The 13,676-nt window shown below is 49.0% G+C and overlaps 1 protein-coding gene across 1 annotated transcript in view; it reads left to right on the top strand.

Moving 5' to 3' along the window:
• Positions 1–13,676, top strand: part of LOC128064064 (uncharacterized) — a 425,534-nt gene that overhangs the window by 323,520 nt on the left and 88,338 nt on the right. Inside the window, 1 exon segment of the mRNA XM_052656874.1 lies at positions 2,148–2,158. Coding sequence (XP_052512834.1) covers positions 2,148–2,158 — 11 coding nt within the window.

Genomic DNA, 13,676 nt, shown 5'->3' with positions numbered 1-13,676 from the left:
AATTACTTGATTATATAAGACCACCAAAGCTTGTTACAGAAGTTAATGTCCCTCTTCTAGGGAAGTAGAAACTGAACAAACTAAATCATTTTTCCATGCTACCAAATAAATAATATGTAAAGATGTAAAAAAGAAAAGTAAGCCCATTACCAAAAAAAACCTCTCAATGTTCCTTTTAAGACACCATGCAGTGACAGATTCAATCACTTCTTGCCCCCTTTATCCTCTCCCTGCTCCTCTGTCCCACGTCAGGTAAAGGGAAGGGGATGACTCACAACTGAGTGAATCAAATCACTGTCCCCTGGAGAAACAGCATTTGCGAATGGAAGTTATCCTCTGATACAAAGAATTACAGAATGCACAAGACACAAGCTCTGCTATTCTCATTTTCATCTGTACAATTAGACATTTTATTACATTCTTAAAATAAGAAATCATATATCACAACTTATCCACAACAAACAACTCACCATCCATCTGCATCCAGTTCCCACTACCCACCTGCTCTACTAGGTGTTTCCATTTTAGTCGGTTTATCTGTCTCTTTTCTTCCCCTCTGCTCTCCTGCTGTTCCTGTTTCTTCCCTGACACCTGTCCTGCCCACTCTGTAAACTGTTCCCCTCGAGATGCTTGGTCTCTGCACCCTTTCTGATGGTCCTTCATCTGTGTTTCTGCCTCTTTCTTGCCCCTCGCTGCTCCCTCTCTGCCCTCCAGTTACACCCCTTCTCTCCCTCTTCCACTCCCCTTCTCCCCGCTCTCTGACACCCAGGTGTTGATGCATCCTTCCTGCTCTCACTTCCTCTTGTGGTCACACTTTATCCTCCTTCTCTCCCTGCACCATGCTGCTCTGCAGCCCAAGTATCCAGCTCTTTCATCCTCTCATCCCACTCTGTGTGAAGTGCCTCTCCTTTGCTGCCCCTGCCCCACCGCTGATCCAAGGCTCCTCTATGTTACTGTCAGCTACAAACTGGCACTTGCCATCTACCTACATGCCAGTAGTCATGTACAGAAGTGTGAGCTGGATCATAATGAAGGCTGAGGGCCAAAGAATTGATGCTTCTGAACTGTGATGTTGGAGAAGACTCTTGAGAGTCCCCTGGATTGCAAGGAGATCAAACCAATCAATCCAAAGGGAAATCAACCCTCAATATTCATTGGTAGGACAGATACTGAAGCTCCAGTCCTTTGGCCAGCTAATGCGAAAGCCAACTCACTGGAAACGACTGTGATGCTGGGAAAGATTGAAGGCAAGAGGATAAGGAGGTGGCAGAGGATGAGACAAGTAGACAGTATCACTGACTCAATGGACATGAGTTTGGCAAGATGGTGGACAACAGGGAGCCTGATGTGTTACAGTCCATGGACTCAAAGAGAGTCAGACACGACTTAGGGACTGAAGAACAACAACCTACCTATCTACTTCTACAAGGATTAAATCATGTGCTTTTGTAGGTGTTGATCTTCAATACCCTCTGAAAGGACCTTAGGGTGGAGAACAGAAATGAGGCACTCTGTACTCAGGAAAAACTGGAAGCCCAGGTCTTCAGATAGATATTTTTAGGAGCCAATTTTATGAGCCCAATTCTTATATCTCCCCATATCTAGAAAAGCACTAAAATCCTTCATGGTGATGACTGTTCCTTGTGATGAGCAAAGCTTCACAAAAGTAGAAATCTTCTGGAAAAAATATGTGCTTGATTACATGTATTCCCCCTTCACATATATACTGACCTTTCCCTCTGCTTCTTTGTAGCAGTTTCTCAGAGCTATGTGAAGTGTTGTCTCCTGGACTGCAGTCCTCATTTTGCCCCAAATAAAAGTTTACTTGCAAACCTCACATTGTGCTTTTTTAAGTTGACAGATCTTATCAGTGGAGAACCATCTTTTTAAAATTTTACTTATTTTATTCACCTGGTATTTTCAATGCTTAACCGCTTTCATTTTACTCTTTAAACAAGTCCCTCAGCCACCCTTTCTATTCCTAGCTATTTTTCCTGATTCTGTTCTTGTTCCCAGTTTTTCTAGTTCCCTCAGTTGTTCATTTCTCTGCTTTTCCTGGTCCCCTACATATTTACAGGGATGGCAACTGAATAGGAAGCCTGCCTACAGGAAAAGGCTGTCCATCGGGTGGAATCTGTGACACACAGAAGAACACTATGTGTCACATGGCTGCCCAAGGTCACCTCCGCCTGGGTGGGGAAAGGCTCCCAATGAAGGCGAGGCTTGAGTGGCTGACGGACCAGGCTGAGAAGGGAGGACAGTGGGGCTGGGAGGGAGGGAGCTCTCAGGAGAGGGGTGGAGTCTCCAGAAGGTCAGTGATAAGAGTAAAGGGATAAAGCAGGTTAAAGCAGGGACTTCCCTGGTGGTCCAGTGACTAGCACTCTGCACTCCCAATGTAGGGGACCTGGATTTGATTCCTGGTCAGGGAGCTAGATACCACATGCCACAAACAAGACCCAGCACAGCCAGATAAACAAACTTAGAAAAGAAAAGTTTATCCCTACTAAGGGCATTGTCAGTAGAAAAAATAAGGGAGATGCCTGTAAGTCAATGATTACACAAGACATCAGTTTTGCTTAACCACAAAACCTAGCAGGGTTACATAGCAATAAACCCACACAACAGAGCACAAGATGAGCCACAAAACAATAAAACAATGGTGGCATGAAACCCACATTGTGCCCAGTGAGTTCATTAGTTAGGACACTCTCTTTGCACACATAAAAAGCAGTAATTTGTGGATCTAACTTGATCTTGCAGGAACAAGAAAACTCCATTGCCTAACCTGGGGGAGGGGCTGAAGACGGAAGCAAGAGGTCTACTCAAGCAAGACAAGAAAGGTCTTCTCCTCCCCACTTTTCCCTTTCAAACTGTAGCCCAGTAAGTCCTCAGGCCATGGCATCCTCTTGCCCGCCCACTTGTTAGCCTCACAAGGGGTCCTATTCTCGTATCACTTATCTACCACTTTGCCTGTCGAAAAAGATGAGATATAAAGGACTCTGGCACGGAGCTCTTCAGCACCCCTTCGTGGGAAAAGACACAAATGGTTTCACCAAGTCCAGGTTGAGGTTGGGGAGCCGGCCTCTATCCTGGTGGGGTGGGAAGCGCTGCCGTCCAGGGACGAGAGGGCTAAGCTAGATGAGGGACGTAAAAGGACCTCGCAAAAGAGGACTTTACATGAGGGTTGAGGTAGTAAAGTGTTTTAAGCGGGATAATGTAGCGAAGGGAGGCATTTACGTGCACCGAAGGCAGAAAGGCAAGGTTAGGGACAAACCTCGAAACGAATTTAAACCCAAAATACCAGACCAGTAAGGGGACTACTCGTTTTATTTGGGGCGGAGGACCGGGTGCTGAAATTTCAGATCCCTAGTCACTCCGAAGACACTGAGGTTTCACTAAAGTTGAGGGGGCCTCGCAGCGCAAATCTACCCAAGAAAGGAAATGCTTACCCTGCACGGTCCGACATTCACCCTGGGCTCCGCACTTCCGCACTTCCGTTTCCGTAAGAAACTGCGCAAGCGCGAATTTAGAAGCCCGGCTTCCGGAGGCGGGACCTTGGCAGTGCACTACCGGTGAGGGGCGTGCGAAAATGGCGGTAGTTCTATGCAGCCAGCAAAGGGGAGGTGGAGCGATGATTCCTCCTCATATCCTCAAAGTGGTCTGTTAACTTACTGTCTTGAACCTGTTGGAATAAGAGCTTACCGTTGTGTGGACTACTTAGGTGGGAAGCTAATATGTATCTCCCCAACAAGTTGAAAATGGCTTCAATAAAACCTACTGGCAATAGGTTTGCCCCCAAGGCTCCTCCTTTGTTTACACTAAATAAAATTACTGATATTAGATAAAATAGGGGATATTACTACAGAACACGCAGACATGAAAAGGATAGAAAGGAACTCTTACAAAAAGTTTACACGATTTAAGATGAAATGCACCAATTCCACGAAACCCATAACCTACAACAAATCACCTATGTGAAAGATATTTGGACGTCTCCAAATTGACAGGCGGCGAGGAAGCAAGCTTGGCTTGCGGAAGAGGGATCGGGACGGGGCCGCGATTTACCGGAACCTGGACACCCTAGGGAATAATCGCCATGGAAGCAAAAACCCCCACAAGTGCCCTGCAGGTGTCTTGAACTGACATTGCCCTTTCCCTTGACAGTACATCCTAAGTAACAGCAGACACAAGATATGACTCCCCATCACCATCTGCCTTCCCCTTTTTGTTCTTTAGATATGACTCCCCTCCCCTGACTGTAGCTTAGCAATTCTTACTCTTTTTGAGTTTGAATTGATCAATCCAATTCAAACAACCCATCTATGGATCCTAATAAAGGTATATGTCCCATGCTCTGCCAAGACCCTGCAGGACTTCTTACATGTTCCCTCCAGCTATACCATGAATCTCCACCAGAATCTGAGTAATAAATGTCTCCACTTCACTTTCCCTCGCAGTCTCAGGGGCTTTCCTTTACAAAAGATAATTTTAAAAAGTTGCAAGAATGGCATTTGACAATTCTATCAAATTTTTAAAAAACAATTACCAGTAATTCTATGATTTATTTTTAAGAAAAGGAGAAAGCACTTGTCAACTTGATTTATAAGGCCAGAATTAGTGGGAAACAAAACTAGAAAAATAGAAAAAAGTAAAGTGATCAATCCGTGGGAAGATTAAAAAATTCATCATAAAATATTAGAAATGAATCAAAGAATTCTTATCAAAGGTAATATAAATCAGGGAATTCCCTGGTTGCCCAGTGGTTATGACTCATCTCTTTTATTGGTAGGTCCCAGGTGTAAGGTCGACCCCGGGGGCCATGATGGGCCGCCCCTCCTCTCCCTCCCTAACGGAGGATCCTCCCAGATCCCAGGGACCAATGACAGCACACTTCGCCGGTTGCCATGACGAGCCGCCCTCTCCTCCCCTTCCCCCCACGACGGTGGGGGAAGTCCCTAACCGAGGGAGCCTCCCAGATGCCAGGGACCAATGACAGCACACTCCGCCAGCTAAAGCCGCCCCACCCCAGCCACATAGAGAAACCTATCAGCTTGTGATGCCACGAACCAGCTGCCTATCCAAACCCCCATCCGCTAGCCCAGCCATCCCTCCCAACGTGCATATATAAACAAACTTCCAACAAGGTCTGGGCGCGCGGATTTCCTCACCTGCCCCGTTCGGGTCCAGGAACCCCACCCGGGAGCGCTTCGCCATTAAAGCCCGTTAAACATTTTTTGGTGTACCTGGTCGTCTTTTACCTAACATTTGGCGCCCAACATGGGGCTCGAGGCGAGGGCCCATCCTGCTGAGAGCGGGATTTGCGGCCCCCCCTCGGGTCTGGCCTGCGCCGGACCAGGCCACCCCGTCACCTCTCCGGGACCATTCAACCGTCTGGCAGGATATGGGGTAAGTTCCATCGGTCGGGCTCTGGGGGTTTTTGCTTCCGTGGCGATTATTCCCTAGGGTGTCCAGGTTCCGGTAAATCGCGGCCGCGTCCGGACCCCTCCTCCGCAAGCCAGGCTTGCTTCCTCACCGCCTGTCAATTTGGAGACGTCCATCTTGGCTGAGTGGCCTTCTCCTCGCTGGGTTGACGGCCTGTTTGGGGACGCCTGACCGGATCACTCCCAGCCCCGTTAAGGACTGGTCCAGGACCTTCGTTTCATAGTCGCCATGGGGGCAGCTCCCTCCAAGCCCGACCGGCCCTGGTCTACACCACTAAAATGTTTACTTGCCAACCTCAGAACTCTACATATCTCCGGAGAAATTCATTCCAAACGCTTAACCTTCCTTGTTCTGAGGCATGGCCCCAATATTCTTTAGATAACGGCTCACAATGGCCGCCAACCGGAACTTTCGATTTTGACATCCTCCATGACTTAGATAATTACTGCCAAAAGACGGGAAAATGGTCTGAGGTACCCTACAAACGGGCTTTCTGGCTGTTGCGCTCCCGTCCCACCCTATATACCCACTGTTTCCCTTCTGAAATTCTTCTATCACCCTTGCCAACTTCTCCCATGTCTTCCCCTCTTCCACCGCCCTCACAGCCCAGCCCTCCTGTGACAAAGCCGCCTCTATATCCACCCCTCCCTTCATGCCTGGCTTCACCAACCTCCCCCACACCAACCTCCCCTCGATCGCCCTCACCCACTCCCTCCACATCCAGCTCTTCTGTGACTATGCCTCCCGCCGCTCCCTCGGCTCCGTCCTCGGCTCCGTCTCTCCATCCACCCCTTCCGCCCTTATCGTCTCCCCCCGCACTGTTCTCGAAGCCCAACTCTTCTGTGACTACGCCTCCCGCCGCTCCCGTGGCTCCACCTCAATATCCACCCCTTCCTCCATGCCCCCCTTTTTTGACTCACCAGTCAGCTCACACACAAGGTCGCAGACCGCTGCCAATCTGCCGCCAGTTCCCCTGCTTCTTCTCCACCAGGTGGCCAGCCCAGAGGGTCTCACCCATGTCCACGTGTCCTTTTTTACTCCAACATCTTGCCCATATTTAACAACGGCTAGGCTCCTACTTGGCCAACCCCTCTAACTACATCAAAAACTTCACCCAGCTATCTCAATCTTACGCCCTCACCTGGCAAGACATATTTGTCATCCTGGGGTCCACTACTACCCCAGAAAAAAGAGGCCATTTGGGCCACAGCAAGAGAGAGAGCAGACCGGAGGCATCTAGCCAACCCAGCTGACCCTGCTCGGCCACCTGGAGCAGCTGCTATTCCAGACATAGACACAGACTGGGACTATCAAGAGGGACAAAGAGGGAAGGCCAATATTCAATACATGATAAAATGCCTATTAGAGGGAATGAAGACCACCTCCCTTAAGGTAGTAAACCTACTTAAACTAGATGAAGTGACCCAGGGCCCTGATGAAAACCCAGCAGCCTTTCTTAACAGGCTGACAGAGGCTCTCACCACCTATACCTGGATTGCCCCAGATTCTCCGGCGGGGGTTACTACCCTAGCCAACCGTTTTATATCCCAATCAGCTCCAGACATCAGAAAAAACTTTCCACGGCTGAGGATGGGCCTCAGACCCCCCTCCAAGACCTGGTAAAAATGGCCTTTAAGGTTTACAACGCCCGGGAAGAAGCCACCGAAGCCAGCCACAAGGCAAGGCTTAAACAAAAAGCCAAACTCCAGGCTAACCTCCTTGAGAGACACACCCAGGCACTGGTAGCAGCCCTGCGGCCAGCCACGAGACAAAAAGTGGGTCCCCAGAAGCCACCACCGGGAGCCTGCTTCAGATGACCACTGGGCCTGCCGATGCCCAAACCCCCGGCCCCCGACAAAGCCGTGCCCTCGTTGCAAACAACGGGGACATTGGGCGAGTGATTGTCCCCAGGCAACTCAGACCCCGACCTTACCAGGCCGAGGTCTGGGCCCCCAAAAGGACATTTCCTCTCCACACCCCACCTTGGAACTTCTCTCCTTTGATCAAGATTGACGGTGCCCAGACTCGGGGACCCCCATAACCCAAGCCGAGCCCAGGGTAATGCGTCAAGTGGCAGGTAAGTCTATCAATTTTTTGATAGATACGGGGGCTACTTATTCAGTTCTTCCCTCCTTTGGGGGCACCTTACATCCTTCCCAGGTCTCGGTGGTAGGTATAGATGGCACGTCTTCACGACCCTTGCAGACTGGGCCACAGCCCTGTCAGCTTGACCACTTCCTTTTCACACATTCTTTTCTGATAATCCCTTCGTGCCACACTCCCCTGCTAGGGCAAAACATTTTAGCTAAACTTAGGGCCACCATTCACTTACCTCTTCCACTTTCCCAATCTCTCACCTTGCCCCTACTCCTCCTCTGCTCCCCTGAGGCTCCAATTGTCGACCCTACCATTTAGGACACTGACATCCCTCTGGTAGCAACCCATCACACCCCCATCCTGATCAAACTACGTGATCCTTCCCACTTCCCAAGCCGCCCTCAATTCCCCATCTCTCACATTCACCTACGCGGTCTTAAGCCAATCATAGACCACCTCTTAGGCCACAGCCTCCTGGTCCCCATGGCCTCGCCCTGCAATACCCCCATTTTCCCGATACAGAAACCTGCTGCTGGCTACCGACCGGTCCAGGACCTTCGACTGATAAACGAGGCCATGATCCCTGCCCATCCGATTGTCCCCAATCCCTATACCTTGCTTTCTGACATCTCTAGCAGTACAACTCACTTTACTGTCATAGACCTCAAAGATGCCTTTTTCACTATCCCCTGACACCCAGACTGCCAGTTCTTCTTTGCTTTCACATGGACCAACCCAGAAACCTTACAGTCCTCCCAGCTAACATAGACAGTCCTCCCCCAAGGGTTTAGAGACAGCCCCCATTTTTTTGGCCAGGCTCTGGCCCGGGATGTGGCTACATGCCCGCTGGCCCCTAGTGTCCTCTTACAGTATGTGGATGACCTTCTACTCTGCAGCCCCTCACAAGCTCTGTCTCAGACACATACCACTATTCTTAACTTCCTTAGCTCTAAGAGACACTGAGCATCTCAACAAAAGGCCCAACTCACCCAGACCTCTGTAACTTACCTAGGTCTAAAAATTACCCCAACAACTAAAGCTCTAACTACTGACAGACTCAGTCTTCTCCGAGACCTCTGCCGCCCTTCTACTGGGGAACAAATCTTATCCTTTTTGGGGTTGACAGGATTCTTCCGGCACTGGGTCCCCAACTATGCTTCACTGGCTAAACCCCTCTACACAGCCGCAAAAGACACCCCTACTGGACCACTCTCTTCAGAAACAGAGGTCGAAAAGGCTTTCTACAGCCTCCGCTCAGCTTTGCTGTCCTCTTCCCCACTCTTCCTGCCCAATTCCAACCTCCCCTATCACCTGTATACTGATAAAAAAGGGGCATAGCCTTTGGAGCCCTCATACAGCCTGCGGGCCCTAAAATGCTACCAGTGGCATTTATCTCCAAACAGTTAGACCCCACCGCCCAGGGATGGTTCCCCTGCCTACGCGCCCTGGCAGCAGCAGCTTCTCTATATGCAGATGCAAAAAGCTAATTCTAGATCGACCCCTAACTATATTCTCACCACACCGCCTGGCTGACCTCCTGGCTTCCACATTCCTGTCAGACCTTAGCGACTCTCGGCTCCAGCAATTCACCATTACTAAGACACCCCTGCCTCCTGCCAGTGAGTGGCATGCCCTGTCCAATGCTTGACTGGCCTCATCCGCTGTGGCTGTTGCCAATCACAACTTTGGCTATACTCTTCACCATTGGACTGGCTGTCACACACCCCCTCCCCCCAGGACTGGCCGCCCACACTCCGACTTTCACTGGCCCTTGCTTACCTTACCATCTGTTCCCTACTCGTGGGGTGCTATTCCCTTGGGGCACCCTGACCTGGCCATATGTCTCTCACCCTAGCCTGCCTTGAGGACTTCATCTTGGCCCTACTACAGGACCTTTGGCTAGCCACCCTGATCACCGACTGTGACTCTTTCTTTCAGGCAATTTTTGATCTACATTTACAGGGGACCTTCCTCTTTTTTACGGAATTTCAAATTGACTTCTCTTTTATCACTCTCCTTTTAATATTATAACTAAACATGTTCTTGCCACTACTGCTCCTGGCCATGATAATATGAGCTGGATAACCTACACCCTGCCCCAAGGGCTGCACAGAACGAAGCCCCTGGGGAACTGGGTTCACAGCCTACACTTATGTCCACCGAGACTGTTATGCTCCACCTGCCCAGTCATGCTCTCATGGAGGTAAATGGTATTGGATGGCTAAGAGCCTAGGGACAGCCAAATCAAGTTCAGCCTCTAACTGCCATAAAACTAGAGGCAAAGATCTCTGTTTTACCATGCAAACTCATTATGGAATGACAGACGGGAAAGGGGCCCAAGATCAGAGGCAAAAACAAATCCAACATAAGGTCCAACAAGATCTCATAAAGCTAGCAACTGAAGCCTCTAATCCACACCATGAGCCCAACAAACTCCTAGACCAGGTTCATCAGGCGCTCAAACCCTTAGATTTTTCATCCCAAATTTTCACCAGCATCAATGACACCTATCAGACCCTAACTGAAACCTCACCAAACCTCTCATGTTGGTTCTGTCTTCCCTTGAGACCCCAGCCATTCCTTGCCCAACCGATTCCCAGCAAAGGGATAGAGGCCCAAAATCTCACTCGAAATGCCACAAAAGTAACCTGGCCAATGGGGCCCATGACCACCGAGGTATTGTATCTACCAGCCAATGCCTCTTGCGTTCTGGCCAACGACACCTCATTGACCACAGTGGCCTATGATGGCTCGAGACGAGGCCCCCTATCCCCAAACCCTCCAATATGCGGAAAATCCGGGATATTCTTTCTCTGTAATCAGACCGCCTTACTACAATGTTTTCCACCCAACTGGACTCAGCCTTGCACTCCAGTCTTCCTTACGCCCTATCTGACCATTCTGACACCACAGGCGATGGAAGACCAGATCCGACCAACCCACCGCCGACGAAGGGCATTGGCTGCAGCTCCCCTGCTCCTCGGAGGAGGTTTATTCACAACGTTAGGACTGGGGGCAGGGGGATTGGGATCAGCCACACACTTTTACTATAAGCTCTCCGCAGACCTCAATCGAGACCTGGACAAGGTGGCAGACTCCCTGATGGCATTACAGACTCAGATAACTTCTCTGGCAGGAGTAGCTCTCCAAAATCAAAGGGCCCTAGACCTGCTAATGGCCAGAAAAGGGGGAACCTGTCAGTTCTTAGGGGAAGACTGTTGTTTTTTCATTAATGCCTCGGGGGTAGTTCAGAACAAGGTCCAAGAGTTGAGAGAAAGCATCAGACTTAGACAGGCCGAGTCAGGCGGTTCCGACTTTTTCGGATGGTGGAAGTCATCTTGGGCAAAATGGCTTTTCCCACTTCTCAGACCCCTCACTGCCTTGTTCCTCATCCTGTCGATAGGACCTTGTGTTTTTCAGATCATCCTCCAGAGGGTCAGGGATCTGAACCAGACGGCTACTAGACGGATGCTGATAGTGGCCGAATACTCCAAACTCCCATCCAGAGACCCTGAGGCCCCCTAAAGGTCACCGGGATCCGGCCACGACCCTCAGCCCCAACGACGCCCCAGTTCAGCAGGAAGTAGCGAGAAACGATAACGGCGCCCCTTATCCTATCAAAAGGGTCAGAATGTAAGGTCGGACCCCGGGGGCCATGATGGGCTGCCCCTCTCCCTCCCGCCAGCGAGAAAGTCCCTAACGGAGGATCCTCCCAGATCCCAGGGACCAATGACAGCACACTTCGCCGGTTGCCATGACGAGCCGCCCCCTCCTCTCCCCCACGGCGGGGGGTGAGGTGGGGGGTGGGGAGTCCCTAACGGAGGGAGCCTCCCAGATGCCAGGGACCAATGACAGCACACTCCGCCAGCTAAAGCCGCCCTGCCCCAGCCGCATAGAGAAATCTATCAGCTCATGACGCCGCGAACCAGCAGCCTATCCAAATCCCCATCCGCTAGCCCAGCCATCCCTCCCAACGTGCATATATAAACAAACTTCCAACGTGGTCCAGGCGCGCGGATTTCCTCGACCTGCCCCGTTCTCGTGCGGGAACCCTGCCTGGGAGCGCTTCGCCATTAAAGCCCGTTAAACATTTTTTGGTGTACCTGGTCGTCTTTTACCTAAAACCAGGTTCAATCCCTCGTTTGGGAACTAAGATCCTGCAAGCAATGAAGCGCAACTAAAAATACAAATCAAAATCAAGATCACTTATCAAACACATTATTCTTGGTTACAAACAAATTCTATGTGGAGGATACTGGGCGTCCCATAAAAAGATTTCATGTCACCCTTTGGCCATGCCAGTTCTTTCATTGAACTATAGCCCCAAAGTAACTGTTTTTCTTCATGTTTACACTGCACCTACTTTGTACCTGTCATGGCCTTATAGGCATTGTCACATCACAGGAGTCCCCAAACAACCCAGTAATCCCTTGTGATAAAACAGGACAAATACACATAGCAGAAAAAATATTGCTAAGGAAAACTGAAGACACTTTTTATTACACTAGAAAAGTAAACGATGTAACACATGACATATTAGCCTAATTTGAAACTGAAATTTTAAAAACACTTGGAAAATTGCTGGAGTAAACTATTTCATTATATTATCTAATAAACATTTCCAAAGATTTTACTAAACTAGGGTAAAAATATCTCCAACAGATTAGTTTTACAAGCATCTTCAAGAATCATATTAAACAACAGAATATGTGTATGCTGTGGAAAAGAAATGTTAATTATTAGCATGAACATAAATGTGCTTTTCCAAGTCAGAAAGCCAGGAATTTGAGAAATAAGCATTTCTTTTCCCCCTTCTTTTTGAATGAAGTAGAAAGAAACAGCTTTATTGCTTTGCAAAGCAAAGGGGCCCCAGTGGGCTAATGCCTTCAAAACTGTGTGTCTCAAACAAGAGGGGGTAGGGAGTTTTATAGTAATGGCTCAAAGTGGGTGTGGTCAGCTCGTGAACTCTTCGATTGGCTGGTGGTGAGGTAAGTGGCAGTTAGCATCATAAATCTGGCTCCAACTGCTCTGGGTTCTACATCCTGATGGGCAGCAGGCTTAGTGTCTCCCACCTGGTGGGGGTTTCAGTATCTGGAGCCTGGACTTACTGAGGCTCAGGTTCTTTGTGTCTCAGCACACAAGGAATTCAGCAAGAAGCAAAGTGACGGGCAAGAAGTAGACTTATTAATATAGGACACTTGTGAGGGACATAAGTTGGTAGGCAAGAGGGCTCTGCCTCAGTGTTTTATGAAGTCTGACTCCATTAAAAATTTTTTTCTGGGATTACGGGATCTTAGATTCCTGACCACGGACTGAACCTGTGAGCTTGGCAGTGAAAGTACTAAGTCCTAACAACTGAACCGCCAAGGAATTCCCAACTCCTTTTTTTTTTCTCGCTATTTGACTATTGAAACCTTTTAATGCTCAGGAAAAACCTCTTCTTTTTCAGCCTATCTGGACAAACTTTTTTCTTTAATGCCTGAGGGCGCCTTCCTTTGAGACAAACTACAAGTTCAAACTGTAAGCTTCACCCAGTAATAAAATTTTTCCTCTCCGATAAACTGCTCTCCCTTCAATTCCTAAGAATGTCTTATTAAACACAGATGCAGGGACTTCTTTGCCAGTCCAGTAGCTAAGATTCTGTGTGCCCACTCTAGGCGGCACTGGCTTGATTCCTGGCCAGGGAACTGAGATCATGCATGCCACATGGTGTGGCCAAAACAAAACACACAGATGCAAATAACACTTATTCCCATGCAATGGACAAAACCACCAACGTGTTCTGGGCACTGTTCCTACCACATAATCCATCCCTAGTAACCTGTCCCTTTCCTCTCATGAATAGTCAAGCCCCTTAATGTCCTTACTGCTTTGCTCACAGTCACGTAGTAGAGGGTTCTGTCCACTGTGATCAATCCATGGACCATGAACATAACAAGCAGGATGAGCAACAGCAATTTTACACTATTCTCTAGAGCCCCTTCCTGATGCTAACTGACACACTACTGAATTTGGTAATTCAGGGTCCTTGTTTTTCCAGGGAACATGGATGTGAATGAACCACACCTAATGAAGCCACCTCCTTCAGGACCTTACTGACTCCTTCCCAGAGACCATCATCAAAGGCCTATAATGAA

Source organism: Budorcas taxicolor, chromosome 18 (assembly GCF_023091745.1).
Source record: "Budorcas taxicolor isolate Tak-1 chromosome 18, Takin1.1, whole genome shotgun sequence".
NCBI lineage: Eukaryota > Metazoa > Chordata > Mammalia > Artiodactyla > Bovidae > Budorcas > Budorcas taxicolor.
Note: the sequence above shows the minus strand (reverse complement) of the source record. Positions and strands in the feature narration are given on the sequence as shown.